Genomic DNA, 16,496 nt, shown 5'->3' with positions numbered 1-16,496 from the left:
TTTTTCTGGGTCCTCTCTCCTGCAAGTGAGGGGAGCACCCTGTTGCAACAGTTCAATAAAGGCCAAGCCTACAAGCTGCTGTCTTGCTCCAAGTTATCCTGGTTGGTGTCTTTGTTTTTGTCCAAGGGAGCCCTCGGATTTTCCCGTTAACAGGAGCAGCGTGTTGCACAGTGGAGCAACTCAATTTGAGAAAGGACCTTTAAAAATGAGGGCTGGGAGACAGAATCAAGCTGTTTAAAATGCTCTCTGCAGGTCCAGTGACAGACAGAGAGCTAGGGTTACCCCCCTGGAGATGCTGCATCCCATCAGGGTTGACGGATCAGGAGGGAGTGGAGAGTTAAAAGACAGAACCTGCCAGATCAGCTGTCAGAAAGAGGGTTTGGGTAGGGCTTGGCTAAGGGATGAGCTGGGTGGTTAGGATAATTTCCCTCAAGGGTAGGAAAAGATCCTAGAAAGCATCTGGAAATGTTTTACTGGCTTAGCAGAACAAATAGCCAGTTGATTAGAAGCAGGTTTAAAGTGAAAGCCTTAAGTAAAATTCTCGATTCTAGCATGATAGAACCATAGAGTTGGAAGGAATCCTGAGAGTCATCTAGCCCAGACCCTTGAAATGCAGGAATCAGTGCAGGGAACAACCAAGTGTTAAAGCACCCTAACCCCAGTCATGTTACTACGCTCCTATCCCTTCTCCTGGTCCCAGCACCACCCTCCCAGGCATGCTTGGTAGAGATGTAGGACAGGGCCTTCTTGGTGGCTGCTCCTAGTTCAGAACTCCCTCCTTAGACTTTCTTGTTCCAACAGGCTTTTGAGAACTAACTGGTTTTAAGGAAAGGGTTGGCGCCATGCTGTTTTTATGGTAATTATGGGCAAGATTTTTGAATGCATTTTATATAATTCCTGCATTGCAGGGGGTTGGACTAGATGACCCTGGGTACCCTTCCAACAATGCTATGATTCTAATGTTCCTCATTGGTCAGCACGGACACCTTTGCTTGTAACTCTACCGCTGCCTATCTCTGTGGTGTCAATTTTCTGTGAACTGGACCTGGGGCGATATCCCTTTAAGAGGATTTGCCACGTTCGTCACAGGGACCATAGAGGTAGGAAAACATAGAGCGGCGCAAAACATGAATTTTTGGCAGACCGTTCTCGGGTCTTTGTAGAGCGGGAAGAGATCCACAGGGATATCTAGTCCAACCCCCTGCAATGTAGGGAAACCTCCATAGGATCCGACCTATGAGGTTTCCTATTAATTTATTGCTTATTCGCAACCTCTTGGATGGTGTGTGAGTCTATACTTCTACCTCTATATGTCTATACTTCTACCTCTATGTGTGGAAAGGCGAGGGGGCAGTGGGAAAGGCCTGACGCCTCTCCTTCATCTGAAACCCAATCAGAATACGGGCGACGTGTGACGTAGTTGCTTTTTTTTTTCTTTCGAGGAAAGGTGACAGGCGACGTCAACACATCGCCACCTGCGCTGCCCTATCGACCACCCAGAGTAGGCGGGGCGAACGAGGCGCCGCTAATCCCCCCGGCTTCATTTCCCTGAGGGGTGGAGGGAGGCGGGATGAAGGACACAAGGACGTTGGCCCATTGGGTAAGGGCGGCGACGGTTTTTCTTTTTTGTCCCCGTCGCAGCCAATCACGGGGCAGAGATTTGACTGACGGGGGGCAAAGGCGGCTTGGGAGGAAAAAAAGGGCCGAAGAGAGGAAGCTTTGCGGGGGGTGAGTGCTGAGGGGAGAGCGAGAGGGGGAGGGGAGGCCGGTCCCCTCCCCCCCCGCGCCAGTTCCCGCGCTTTTTTTCTATATAGATAACGCGAATGTCAAAAATAAATGAGATGCGATCTGTATTTCGGTTCTAGAAATATGTATGCAGAGACGCTTATACATGCGGAACAAATGTTACGCGGCTCTTATCTAAACACACATTGATCTGTCCTTCCCTTTCCTCTGAAGCGCAAAGTCTTCGTTTTAATCCACGACGACCCTGCGAGGTAGGCTCGCCTGACAGGAGGCAGCCCCGTGAGCTTTTACGGCTGAGTGGGGAATTTCATATTTCCCTAAGATTTCTATGCACCGTTTGATGGTAAAACAAAAACCAGAATAGAACACCTCAGAGCAAAAAAGATAAAACAACAAAACATATTTATGCCTCGGCTGTTACTTCAGTGGATATTTATTCTGTTTATAGAACTGTTTCTATACCACCCAGTAATAATAATGATCGCTATGTTTTTAACTTTTTTTTTGTAAGCTGCCTTCAGTCAAGGAAAAAGGCGGGGCGTAAATAAATATATAACAACAGTTGCTTCAATGGATATTTTGTTTATAGAACTGTTTCTATAACACATAATAATAATCCTATGTTTTTAACTGTTCTTTTTTTTTGTAAGCTGCCTTCAGGTTAAGGAAAAAGGCGGGGCGTAAATAAATATATAACAATAATTACTTCAATGGATATTTTGTCTATAGAACTGTTTCTATAAATCCTGTTTTTAACTGTTCTTTTTTTTGTAAGCTGCCTTCAGTCAAGGAAAAAGGTGGGGCGTAAATAAATATATAACAATAGTTACTTCAATGGATATTTGTTTACAGAACTGTTTCTATAACACCTAATAATAACAACAACAATAATAACCCCTATGTTTTTAGCTGTTCTTATTTTTTATTTGTAAGCTGCCTTCAGTCAGGGGAAAAGGCGGAGTATAAATAAATATATAGTAGTAATGATGATATGGACTCAAATGCACCAGAAGGGAGATTCTGGCTAAACATTAGGAATAGCTTTCCCTTAGGAAAACTCCATTGAGCTTTTTTAAACAAGAGGTTGGATGACCACCATAATCTACCAGGGATTCTTTGGCTGTGATTTCAGCATTGCAGGAGGCTCAATTAAATGACCATGGGGAGTTGGGATCCTTCGAACGCTACAATGTTTTGAATATCAGGGTGTTTTACAATGCAAAAACATAAGACATCCTTTAAAAAAATGCAAATAGTTGTTGACTGGCTAGTCAAAGCATGTCTGTCTGAATATAGTAAAGCAGCCTTGTTTGTTTATGGCTTTTATCCTGTAATAAAATGTTTCTGAACCCTCAGTGATGTGTAGAAGAATATTGCCACCTGCACCTTGCTGGTTATGATGCCAGATGTATAATGTTGCCAGATACAGCTTTTAATGCAGGTGCAGAAAAAGCTAAACTTGCTAGAATGTCCTCTCCTCTTCAACTGTTAAAAGCAGAAGGTTTCTTGCCCTGGTACCCAGTATGAAAATGTCACAGTATAATTCAATGCCTATAGGTATAATGTACTCCTACTAAAATAATTGCATGTGTTCTGCCTAGTTGTAAATCAACACAATTTAACAGTTACGTTAAAAACTGCAATGCATTTTTTTTTTGGGGGGGGGGGGACGACAACAGTCCAACCCCGTGATATGTAAATGAAAAATGTTGACTAATGTTAAGGATTTAAATCAGTGCTTTCTAATCTGAATTGTTTACCTAAATTGCCACAAAACCCAAGATGCAGTCTTGGAAGCAAATCCCATTGAACTCAGTGGGACTTACTCCTTCGGGGGAAATAAGAATAGGATCGCACTACAGTGCAGTGCAGTCTTATTTCATTTCATACGTTGGTATATTTTGCAAAATAGCTTGTCCTAGATAAATAATGCAATAACCGATACTTGTGGAGATTAAAATGCAAAAATGTGTTTTATCTTTGGTTACACAAGCCGAATCTTGGGAGCAATTTTACTTTAATTGTTAACAGTGAATGGCAACTTACATAAAATAAAGGTAGCGAGTCTTATGTAATATTAGCAACAATTCCTGCCTTCTGCTCCATAATTTGTAGAAAATATAAATTGTGAAGTGACTTGTCAGTTTGTCTTGCGGGGAATGGAGAAGGGTCAACACATACTATGCTAAGATGTTTTCTATTTGGTTTCCTGACTTTCCAGGTTGCTCCACAACTGGTGGGCATTTCTCTTTGAGCTTACTGCATGGGATGGCAAGGGGTTTCCTGGCCCGGACGGTTACCGTAGTTTCTCTCACTGTGACTTTAACTGCTGTTGCTGCTAAGTCTTCTTCCTGCACTTACTTCTACCCACTATTTCAAGCAGCCAGTAATCTAGCCTACAGGTATTTGTCCCAAGGTCTAATATTACACTCCTGCTTTCTACATAGATCAGTGAGCAGGGGCTCCTAGATGTGTGGGGAATAATGTCAGAATGATAATGCTGGTAGCCTAATAGTTTTCACAGCCGACTTTTGATATGGAAAATTAATAAAATGCATTTTAATTTTGTACATTTTAAATGTAAGCATAAGGAATTCTGAGTTATTCTAGATAGCGCCTTTAAGCTCCTTGGCTAGAATGTTGAAAGCTGGGAGCAAGTTTGCTTCTTGGTGGAACAACTGCGTAGCGGAAATGGAGCCTGCAACAAAACGTTGCAGTGTATTCTCGCCTCCTAAAAGCAGTGCTCTTATTCAGGTTTCCAACCACCACACCTTCCTCCAAGATACTCCATTCTCTCTCTCCCTGTCCCTAATTGTCCTTTGCTGACTTTCTTTTCCAACTAACATTTAGTGTTCCATGGCTACTGATCATACTCAGTGTTCATTAGTGGTGTAGCAGGAAACCCCCCCCCCCCCCATCATCCAGTTTGTACAAACTTCACACACACTCACACTCACACACTACATACGCCACACTTCTGTTATAAATTTATAGAAAAATCAACCATACATCGGATTTGCACTGTTCCATTTTTATTTTATTCCATATGACAAGGACTATCAAAAGGGGGTGGCTTGGTTCTGGTCAGCCATAATCCCTTCACCATCTCAGCACATCCACAGGAGCCCTGCCCAGTTGTTATGCCAACCCTGATGATCCCAGACAGAAGACAATCAAGATCACAAAGAACTTGCATATGGGAGTGGATTCAGCATGGACTGAAACAAAGGACAATGATCAGATCTTCCCTCTGGGGGCAGGAAACTGCAAACTCCCCTTTGTCTCCTGGAAGTGACTCATGGGGAGGGGGGAAAGGAGGAACCAGCCAGGTGACAAGACACTCAGGTTACCACCAACTCCTCCCTCAACCCCTCCTTTCTGTAATGTATGCATGATGTTTCTGGGGGTGGGGTCGACCTAGAGGAGGGGAATTTCAAGTTTTTATAAGACCTTGCACACTATTCTTCTGGGTCTTTCCTCTCTCCTGCAAGTGAGGGGAACACCCTGTTGCAACAATTCAATAAAGGCCAAGCCTACAGGCTGCTGTTTTGCTCCAAGTTATCCTGGTTGGCGTCTTTGTTTTGTCCAAGGGAGCCCTCGGATTTTTCCGGTAACAGTGGTGATGGTGAGTTTTCCCTTAGGTGTGCATTTTAACCTTTATACACATTTGTTGTTGTTTAGTCGTTTAGTCATGTCTGACTCTTCGTGACCGCATGGACCAGAGCATGCCAAGCACTCCTGTCTCCCACTGCCTCCCGCAGTTTGGTCAAACTCATGCTGGTAGCTTCGAGAACACTGTCTAACCATCTCGTCCTCTGTCGTCCCCTTCTCCTTGTGCCCTCAATCTTTCCCAACATCAGGGTTTTTCCAGGGAGTCTTCTCCTCTCATGAGGTGGCCAAAGTATTGGAGCCTCAGCTTCAAGATCTGTCCTTCCAGTCACCACTCAGGGCTGATTTCCTTCAGAATGGATAGGTTTGTTCTTCTTGCAGTCCATGGGACTCTCAAGAGTCTCCTCCAACACCATAATTCAGAAGCATCAATTCTTCGGCGATCAGCCTTCTTTATGGTCCAGGTCTCACTTCCATACATCACTACTGGGAAAACCATAGCTTTAACTATACGGACCTTTGTTGGCAAGGTGATGTCTCTGCTTTTATACCACCTCCTTATTTCTCAGTGACTGTGGTTTGGCTGCAATCCTATCATCACTCACTCATGGCTCAGTAGCAGAGGAAGCAATATTGCCTTTAAAAAAATGTATCTCCCTAACTAAAACAACTAGAAATGTACTTTAGTTCTTCATTTTCATTTTTTTAAAAAACCTGATAATTTATTAAGGAATATTGGGTGGGGGTACTTGCTTTATAGTCTTTGGTTTTTGGTGTGTTTTTTTTTGCAAATGATTTAAGTCATTTACTAAAGTGTCCCCATCCACCTTCCCCCCTCTTTGAACCAACGAGCATTAGAAATGTTCACCATGCCACCCCTATAATACCCATGAGCACCATACTTGATATTTTATTTTTACAATGTGATGAAACTACAGTTTGGTTGATAGGTCAACAGCTTGTGTAAGGAAATTTCCACCTTCATAGAATCATAGAATTGCAGAGTTGAAAGGGACCGCAAGGTCATCTAGTCCAACCCCCTTGCAATGCAGGAATCTTTTGCCCAATTTGGGCCTTGAGCCTATGACCCTGAGATCAAGAATCTCATTTTCAACAGACTGGGCCATCCTCCTGGGGGAGGATGAACTTTCCCCACTTGCCCACATTTTTAACAGTTGGTTATTTAGCACTTAAATCACACAAGATGTGGAGTTTTCCTGGATGGCTGTGATATTGATGGTGTTTGTATGCAATTTACTATGTATGAAATGTCCCAATCCTGCAACGCCCAGCATTACATCAAGTTTATTTTCCCCTTTGTGTGCAACTCCTTCTATTTTTCTACAGCCCATCTTCAGAAAGTTGGTTTCACAGCAAGGCTGCTAAAATGTTGAATTGTAAAGATGCAAGAGAAAATTTGCATAACAAAGCAAGGACCTCCCCATATCCAGGATCAAACATTGAGCGCAGCAGAGTTCCCAACGATAAGGTGGATTGGTCAACTGAATGGGAGGATTACAGCCCTGTGGAATATACAGCACAATCTGTTTTGGCAGGACCTAAATGGGCAGATCCAGAAATTGGGTGAGCACTGTTGGTTGACTAATGGGGTGCAGTAAAAGGGGAGGGCTTGTTTTTGAGAATGACTTAGCTTTTGCTTGACTAAAAGTAAATGGTGGGCATAATATTTATGAATGTGAGCATAAATTGCCTTCGTTCTTAGTTATAAGAGACAAACTGTTGGAAGAGGAGTTGTGTTCAGTTATTAAGTTCTCCAGGGAGGCTGCTGAATAATAATAATAATAATAATAATAATAATAATAATAATAATAATAATTTTTATTTATACCCTACCCTCCCTAGCCAAGGGCGGGCTCAGGGCAGCTAACAAGCAATAATACAGTTCCAGTTCAGGTTATTTATACCCCAAGACTTAAATGGGACTTAAATTTTGGACTAAGGGAGCCACAAATGCTGCAGTTAGAATATGCAGTGCTTAAGCTCACCATTGTGGAAATAGCTTGCTGTACAGATTTTAGGGTAAATTTTGGAATCTCGTTGACACGTAAAAATCCAGCTCTGTTCATTGCACTTCTAACTGTAGTTATATCAAGGGCAGCAAATATTTTATGTAAGGTTTGCTAATGCATACATGCTTTCTGACAGTGGCAGGGAGTCGTCGTCTTCTTTCTTTGGCAATCACTCGTAGCTGAGTAAGATTGTCTTCCATGAACACGGTCTTAACAGTGAGTCCGTAAGTGACTGTGGAGGGCTATTCTGGATCCACACCTCTCTCCACAGTGGGGACATAGGTTTCCGGGTGGGAGTTGATCATGGTGAGACTTTGCCAAACGTGCCTTCCTCTTAGGACGTTTTTCCCTTTCGTCCTGAGTTCCAGTGTCTTCAAAGTCCATGACACCTTTGGTGAGAGTGGCAGGGAATAATGAAGGCTCAAGGGGGAAGCCCTCCCTTCTGCTTGGTGAGTTGGCACTGCCACTTAATCCTTCCAGCTGTTGACTAGCAGCTAAACTTAAATCTAGCAGCAGCTTTGGATAAGGTGCTTCCTTTATCTTATTTCGTCTGGTAATAGCAAACGTATTACTAGGCATGAATACAATTCCAGAGGAATTGTGCTGAGATCCTACAAATTAACCAAAGTGTTTAATTTTGATATGGGGTGGTGGGATTGGAGAAGCTACCAACAGTAGCCCAGTTAAGCACTTTATAAATTTGTAGGGCTTATTCACAATCAACAAATGCAAAAGTAAAGGATGCATTCTTTAATTTTATCATGCATTTGATATTGTACATATTTATTGTGTCATGCCCTTTTTCAGAGGTTCTGGAAGGTAGAAAACACATTTTTTTAAGAAGTTCATAAAAATCATTGCATGCTTGTGGGAGAATTTAAACAGTTGCCATGAGTCCACATCCAGCATCATCTGCTATACCACACTGGTAGCTTTAAACTACCACCTTTTATTTATTTTGTTTCATAAAATGTATAGACCACTTAGTTGTAAAAAACAAAAACCCTCAAAGCAGTTTAAAAGCCTTAAGGAGATTTACTAGCTTAATTCCAGACCACCAAGTGACAAATGGAAGCATGAGGGTCTTACTTTACTAGAAGTAAAGTTATAAATCTAGTCCTCTCTTGGTTTACATGATGGAGGTGTTTATCATGCATTATCCTGCATGTACTGAAGGCTTATTTGCAGGCCAGGGTGACAACTGAGCCTAGCAACGTAACTTGGCTGTGTCACAGGGAAGAACTTTGCCATTTTCATATAGCACAGCTACCTAGTGTCCCCAGATTTTAGCAGCCACAATGCTAAAAATAAGCATGATTTGAAAAAAGCCAAATATTAGCATTGTTTGTTTAGTGCAAAATTGATGTCATGATGACTTATTCTTTTGAACCATTAAATAACCAAAAGTTTTACCACTCGCTCTCTAACTGTGTGAGAAAATCAAGAGACGGTCAGCAATCAAGCAGCTGCCAAATGGTTGCCAAACAAGCACTGGCCTTGGGCTACAAACTTCTTTATGTAAGGGCTAGAGAAGGAGACATCTTTTGTCTAAAAAATATAGGTCAGATGTGCACACACTTGAAAGCAGAATGCTTCTCCCACCTATATGAAACTCTAGGCTGTCCATGCTAAGCTTTAAATGCAGCCTTTTAACTAAGTTGTCTGTAACTGGCATCTGTCAAGCAATAAAAAATGAAAGTCTGCCCTGCATCATTGCATCAGGTAGGTCCTGGCTAGACAAAGATGGCATGTGCCCTGCAACCATCCCAAAAAGAGCAAAGAGCACCCCAACACAAGTCCAATTCCCTACATACCTGCACACCACAAACTTTTTCTGACAGTTGGCACACAAACTCATGCCAAGCACATGGATATCACAGAGAAGCACAAATGAAATGAGCAAGCCAAAGAGCACACACAGTAATGCGAAAACAGACTGAAGAATCTGATAGACAGTTTAAGGATAGGGCAAAAGGATTACAGTAATAGGATTGGGCTGCCAAGTTGTGATCCTGAATACAGCTAACATTGGAAATAAGTTCCATAGAAACTGGGATGTTGGTAATGTACATTGAAGGGTTTTTAAATTATTTATTTCAGTTTTGTTATTATTTTCTTGAAAAGGGTGAAAAACTTTTCTCCAAAGTTCAACGAGAAGGATGGGCAAGTGGAGAGGAGGAGCCAGAATGGTTTCTATCACGTGGAAAATGGGAGGCCCAGGTATTTGACATTCTGTGTTGGTGCTTGTGCATTCATCAAAAGTCTGTGAGTGAAGGTCTTGATCTGATCACATACCTTAGTGGAAATAACCTAAGCGGTCAGCACTGATTCACTGGTTCAGAATCCTGGTTGCCTGTCTGCTAAAATGTGTGTCCAATACATATTTGCAAGTTTCCAAGCTAAAACTCTTCTTAAGCTATTTTCTGAAGCCTTGATTGCCATTAAGACCATGGGTTTAAAAGACAATTAAAAGAGCATAACTTCAACCAGTATTGCTATTATGTGAAAGGCAAAGTAATGGTTGTTATGTGGCCCAAGTGTAAAGAATGAAGCAGGAAGAAAAAGTTTATCTCGTGCTGTTTCATAGCTCCATGAGTTGTTCTTGATAATGTTTTTCTTAACTGTGTATTTAATGTAAACTCCTTGATAGTGCATTAGGCATGTAAACCAGATTATACATTCTTATTCCTCAGAAAATTATATTCAGGACATTAGCATTTAAAAAGAAAACATTGAAACTATTACATGCTTTTAAAATGCATTCTAAAAAATGAGAATATAAGAAAAACATCTCTAACAAAATCTTGAATACCCTGTAAGCCATTTGTTCCCAATCATCCGCCCCCCACCTATTGTAGCAATCGTAATGCAGTGTGCTAGATGCTGTATTTAATTGCTTGTATTTCTTACATAGTATTTTATAATAATACTATTTTCATCCCTTACATTGTAATGCAACAAAAAGATATGAAAAATAAGATGAACGATTAAAATGCAATTAAAAATCAAAAGGAATACTTAATGTAGACATGCCGTGGACCACCTGAATGAAACTCACAGACCACTGGTGGTCTACAGACCACAGTTAGGGAACCCCTGCTATAACACTGTCATAACACTGTTTCGTTAAATATTTTTTAAAATACATATGCTTCGAAGACCTATTTTGGGTGCACCAAAGAGGCTGGACATGCCCAGTAGGGTTTTGGTCTTTGAACAGCAGATCCACCCCGCTCCCAATTCTGTATCACAGACTGCATTTGAAAGGCTTCCATGTTTCAAAAGTAGTGTGGTAAGTGGCATTTGGTTAAGAGGGGGCGTTGCTGTTCAAGAAAGATGAGCTGCAATCTTCTTTGGCCATGTGGAACTTCAGTTGTGTGGGCCTTTGGATCGTAACCAGGCATTCATTTGTGCTCTGTTATTTTTCAGGAATCCTGTAGGCAGGACAGGATTAGTGGGCCGAGGTCTCTTGGGGCGTTGGGGACCAAATCATGCTGCAGATCCTCTTGTAACTAAGTAAGTAATATCATTCCAGATGATGTCAAATGGGAATATTTTACATTCACGTTAATATGTGAAATATTAAAAATGCTGATCATGATATGCTTCTAATTCTACTTTAAGATGACTTAAAAAACTATATGGAAGCAATTGCTATGTTGCCTGAGCCCCCACAATGCATCCTTGCTGAGCAGACCCAAGGTTTCCACATTCATTTCAGTTCCAATGCTCTGGGGGGGGGGGGGGTTCAGACAGAATACCAAACTGTGGAACTGTATGAATGAGCCCAGAGCTCACACACTCTCTTCTTCTTCTCTTCATTTCCTCTGTTTACCTCCCTCACTCCAGTTCAGCAGCAAGCCTTACATTTGCAACTGCAACAAAATACGGCGAAACATGGTTCAGAAGTAGCAGCAAATCATGTCTTGCAGCTAAATTGCAAGCAAGAGAATCTGAGCATGTGGTATGAGTGGGAAGCATGCAGGCATTGGGCTCATAGCTATGGTTTGATGTTGCATCTGAAGTGGCATTTTCCTGCATGTCTTGAGCTGAACCAGATTAATCTTTTTCCCCCTGTTACTCTTTACAGGTGGAAGAGAGACGGCAGTGGCAATAAAGTAGCTCACCCAGCGTCTGGCAAAAGTATCTTGCAGTTCATTGCAATCAAAAGGAAGGACTGCGGGGAATGGGCCATTCCAGGGGTGAGAAGAGAGAATTGACAGAATTGGTTTTCAAAAATGTGCTGGTCTCCAAAAGACTCTCTGTGTGTGTGTGTCACAGCTCCCTTTCTTTCTAAGCATTTGAAGGATTACTAAAATCTTCACCAGGAGAGGGGAAACTTTTTCATTCTGAGGGCCCCCTTTCCCTCTGAGGGCCGCACACTAGCTCTTGTACGTACAGTGGTACCTTGGGTTACAGACGCTTCAGGTTACAGACTCCGCTAACCCAGAAATAGTACCTCGGGCTAAGAACTTTGCTTCAAGATGAGAACAGAAGTCGCGTGGTAGTGGCGCGGCGGCAGCGGGAAGCCCCATTAGCTAAAATGGTACCTCAGGTTAAGAACAGTTTCAGATTAAGAACGGACCTCCGGAACGAATTAAGTTCTTAACCCGAGGTACCACTGTACCCCTCTGTATTGATTTCTGCATTGCAGGGGGTTGGATTAGATGACTCTTGAGTTCCTTCTAACTCTATGATTCTATGATTCCTTCATCCAGATGAGCAAAAACATGGGTTTAAAGCAGAGCCAGTGGGGACTGTGGCTTGCAGAGAGTGGTGGCAGTCTGGGGAAAGTTCTGAGTGCCGGATAGAGAGGTCTGAACAGCTGCATCGCCCCCCACCCCCCGCCTGAGGTTCCTCACCCCTGAGCTACACCCAGAAAAACTAACAACACTCAGCAGCTGGCTATTCATTGTTACATGGCATATTAGGCTGTGAGTAAGGGCATAACTGACATGTCGAGAGATCTGTCATCAGATATTTCCATTGTATTTCATTTTTTAAACTATCATCTGCCACTATCATATTTCATATCATCCCTGCCTCACCTCTTGATATGGTTTTTATAATGATAATGCCCCCCCCTCCTACAAAGGTGGGATTAGCCTCAAAGGGAAAGCATCCAGCCTCTGAAGGAAGTTGTAACAAGTGACAACCTTTTATTTTAGGGCATGGTAGACCCAGGGGAAAAATTGTCGGCTGCACTAAAGAGAGAATTTAGCGAGGAGGCCTTGAACTCCTTACAGAAAACTGAGGCTGAGAAGGAAGAAATGGAGAAACAACTGAACAGGCTGTTCAGTCAAGATTACTTTGTGGTGAGTGCCCTCTCTGCTCCTGTTATAATTTTGCAAGCCCATTAAATATTGCATGCGAAGGTCGATGGAACTCTTTTCAATTACATTTCAAAGAGTAGCAGCTTCTTATTAAGCAGCTTTTGATAGCAGGAAGTATAACAACCTTTAATGGACTGATTAAAATAATCTGTACAACATTCTCTCCACCCCGTTTTTAGTACATTTTAAAGAAAAGTGCTTTTAAAAACTGCCAGTGGCAAGCATACATTAAATGGCATTTCCCTTGTTGCAAGACGATACCTGGTGTGACTTAAGCATGCATCATTCAAAAACAATTTTTTTCCTTTAAATTTCCCAACTCAAATGCACATTTTTGGAGATTTATTTAGTTGACAAACTCACATGATTATCTGCCTAAGACTTCTTTAATTGGGCAAGAGCCCAAATGGTAAACAGGACAGTTGTTAGCCTGTATCTTGGCTTTCCAGGTATACAAAGGGTATGTGGATGATCCTCGTAACACAGACAATGCTTGGATGGAGACAGAAGCCGTAAACTACCATGATGAAACTGGTGAGTAAGGGGTGCTGCCTTCTTTGTTTTGTGGTCACACCCGTTGTCAAGTTTTTGGAACAAGGGTGGGGAACCAGGGGCCCTCAGACGTTCTGCACTACAATTCTCAGCACGAGCCAGCATGGCCAGTGGACAACAGGGATGATGGGAACTGTAGTCCAACAACTGGAGGACCACAAGTTCCTCATCTGTGTTAGAAGATGGGAAGGATGATAATTATTTTTCCAGTTGCTAACCATTTTTTTGCACATTCTTGACTATAGGAAATTGGAGGAGGACAGAAAAAGAAATTTAAGTAATGCTTGAATAGCTAATTGTTGGCACACTTACTTGTGCATTGTTATGCTATATTTTTTTTTTTTAAAAAAAAACTTCAACACTAAAAACCAAAAAAAGTTTCCTGATGACTCAGGAGTGTTGCCTATAGTGGCACATGGGTACCATTGCACCAAAAAATGCCATCTTGTTATCATTTGTTGCTTTAAGTTTCAAGCAGCCTCCTATGTTTCTTCTTACCAAACCAGTCCATTGCTTCATCTAGCTCAGTATTGCAGTGGCTATTCAGATAGGGAAGTGAAGATGTTAGTGATGGAACCTGGGACCTCCTGCATGCAAAATATGCACTCTGCCACTGAGCTATCACCCTTCCTTTGTGTTCAAGCCTGATTCCTTGGGACAAGACACCTCAAGGTAGATTCGCCAAAAAAAGGAGTACTGATCACTAATGTTAGCACGTTGCACCCTTCAATCGATTCCATTGAGTACTTGGGCGATAATACATCTATGGACATTGCCAAAATGAACGAAACTCAATCAATAGACAAAAAGATAGGCCCTAAAAATCTTTTAAAGGCAAATTGACTAAGATCAACTTTTGGCAAGACAACGTGCAACCTTACCTTGCTAACTTGGAATATTGCAGGTTGGCAAAAGAGGGCTTCTGACCAATCCTTTACTAAATATATTCAGAGACATGACATTGTGTTTCTCCAGGAGACCTGGAGCACAAGCGAAGTGGAGTTAAATGGCTTTTCTGCGTTCTCCCTCCCAGGTCTTTTAAGTACTAGAGGGGGGCGAGTTAAAGGTGGGTTAGTTACTTTAATCTCAACAAGGCTAAGGGCCATATTTAAAAAACTAGACCCACTAGACCATCTGGCCACAGCTGTGCAGGTACAGTGGAGAACCCACAGCTTGCTGCTGATTAACGTATACCTACCCCCACAAAGAGAGAAAAGACTGATAAGAAATACCTGGGCTCAGTTAGAACAGTATCTTGACAAACTATCAAATCAATTTCCTGATGCCTCTGTAGTGGTGGCTGGCGACCTAAATGCCAGAACTGGACAATCTGATGAGGCTTTGTATGCCCATTTCCATGAAACAGTCCCCATTATAGAGGAAGCCCACTCAATACCAGCTAGAATCTCAAAGGATAAAGGCTGTAATTATGCTGGCTTATGCCTATTACACTTGGTCAATAAGTTGGACTTGGTTATACTGAATGGCCGTACTGAGGGGGAGAAGGTCGGAGAATTCACATTTATATCTAACAATGGCGCCTCCACAATTGATTATATAATCGTGTCGTATGATCTTCAAAACAAAGTTCTGGAATGCAAAGTGGAGGAGCGCTTAGACAGTGACCATCTGCCATTAAGTGCACTTGTAGTTGCGGGAAAGGATTTATCCTGCGCTGAGAAAATCGAATATTCGAGCCCTACAGCTTTGGAGCTCAGATATTCTCGTATTAGATGGACAGATGAACTGCATAAGGAAATTTCAAGTAGGCTACGCTCAAAGGAATTCCTCACTAAGAGAGATAACCTTATAACTTCCTCAAGCCATGAATTAAAAATAAATTTATTTCAGGAGTTAATTTCACTCCTTCAAGATTCCCTGAAGGAAAAAAGGAACAGGTCAAATAGGCAATCCTCAGTATATAAAAACTCCAAACCCTGGTTTGATCAAGAATGCCAGGACATGAAGCTAAACTTACTGAAAAAATACAAGAATTATAGATCTGCCAATTTACCCCAACTCCCCACGGTCTGGTTTGAAGATAAACGAAATTATAAAATCCTGATTAAAAACAAAAAACTCCTGGCACAGAAAAGAGAATGGAAATGCCTAATAGATGCATCCAGAGAGAGAGACTCGGCCACCTTCTGGAGAATGGTAGCGAATGGAGTGCGATCTACCTCCTCAGAAGTGGAGTATACTATACCTGCAGGGACTTGGGAGGCATTTTTCCAATCATTATATTCAGCTCTGCCTTTGACACAGCCACTAACACAGTGTGCGGCAGGTGATGAGTGGCCTCCGGTGTCGGTTGCGGAGGTCAGGAGGCTTATTCAGGCACTCAAATACAGAAAAGCCCCGGGAGCAGATAATATCTCCCCTGAGCTTCTCAAAGCCAATATTGACTGGTGGGCCCCAGTCCTTGCCACCCTATTCACCAGCATAGATCAAACAGCAATAATACCAGAGGACTGGGGATTGGCAATCATAGTTCCCATATTCAAGAAAGGCTGTAAACTTGATCCAGCCAATTACAGACCAATCAGTCTCTTAAGCATTATTAGCAAACTTTACGCAACTCACTTACGTGAAAAGTTTGCGGACTGGCTGGAATGGGAGCACATCCTTAAGGAAGCCCAGGCTGGTTTCAGGGCACATAGATCAACTTTAGACCAAGGACTGGTATTGCAACATCTAGTGGAGAAATACACCTCAAAGAAAGGAGGCTCCCTCTATGTAGCCTTTATAGATTTCAAATCAGCTTTCGATTTGATACCCCGGCACAGACTTTGGGAAAAATTAAGTGCCACAAACATCGACAGACGTCTTTTGCTTCTTATCCGTAGACTACATGAAAATACTCGGATCCGTGTTAGATGTGACCGTTATGGGAACCTATCAAAGGAAATCCAAAGTTTCCATGGTGTCAAGCAAGGCTGTGTTCTTGCCCCTATTCTATTTAACTTCTACATAAACTCCTTAGTCAGAAAGATGGAGGATGCAAGTACTCATCCCCCAAACCTAAATAATATACCAATCCCAGTCCTTTTGTACGCAGATGATGCGGCACTTATTTCCTTCTCTTGTGTGGGTCTAAGAAAACTTTTACGAGCTCTTACAGAGTATTGCGAAGCTGAACACCTAATAATAAATTACACTAAATCAAAAATTATGGTGTTCTCCAAGAGAAAACTCCGACATAAATGGAAAATTAATAACCAACCTA

The 16,496-nt window shown here is 42.1% G+C and overlaps 1 protein-coding gene across 6 annotated transcripts in view; it reads left to right on the top strand.

Annotated features, from left to right (window-relative positions):
* The first annotated feature begins 1,332 nt into the window (after nucleotides 1-1,332).
* The window catches only part of NUDT9 (nudix hydrolase 9), an 18,717-nt gene continuing 3,553 nt past the window's right edge, over nucleotides 1,333-16,496 (top strand). Inside the window, exons 1-8 of one of the 6 annotated variants that reach the window (XM_083756760.1) lie at nucleotides 1,333-1,416; nucleotides 1,642-1,728; nucleotides 6,703-6,939; nucleotides 9,510-9,605; nucleotides 10,815-10,901; nucleotides 11,476-11,587; nucleotides 12,554-12,700; nucleotides 13,168-13,252. In XM_083756760.1, the coding sequence (XP_083612886.1) occupies nucleotides 6,743-6,939; nucleotides 9,510-9,605; nucleotides 10,815-10,901; nucleotides 11,476-11,587; nucleotides 12,554-12,700; nucleotides 13,168-13,252 (724 nt within the window). In that variant the 5' untranslated portion in view covers nucleotides 1,333-1,416; nucleotides 1,642-1,728; nucleotides 6,703-6,742. Of the gene's footprint in view, nucleotides 3,241-3,827; nucleotides 4,149-6,702; nucleotides 6,940-9,509; nucleotides 9,606-10,814; nucleotides 10,902-11,475; nucleotides 11,588-12,553; nucleotides 12,701-13,167; nucleotides 13,253-16,496 lie in introns of all 6 variants that reach the window. The other 5 variants (XM_083756757.1, XM_083756756.1, XM_083756758.1 and 2 more) reach the window with 5 other exon arrangements.

The sequence above is a fragment of the Podarcis gaigeae genome (genome assembly GCF_964106915.1).
Source record: "Podarcis gaigeae genome assembly, chromosome: 9".
Classification (NCBI taxonomy): domain Eukaryota; kingdom Metazoa; phylum Chordata; class Lepidosauria; order Squamata; family Lacertidae; genus Podarcis; species Podarcis gaigeae.
Note: the sequence above shows the minus strand (reverse complement) of the source record. Positions and strands in the feature narration are given on the sequence as shown.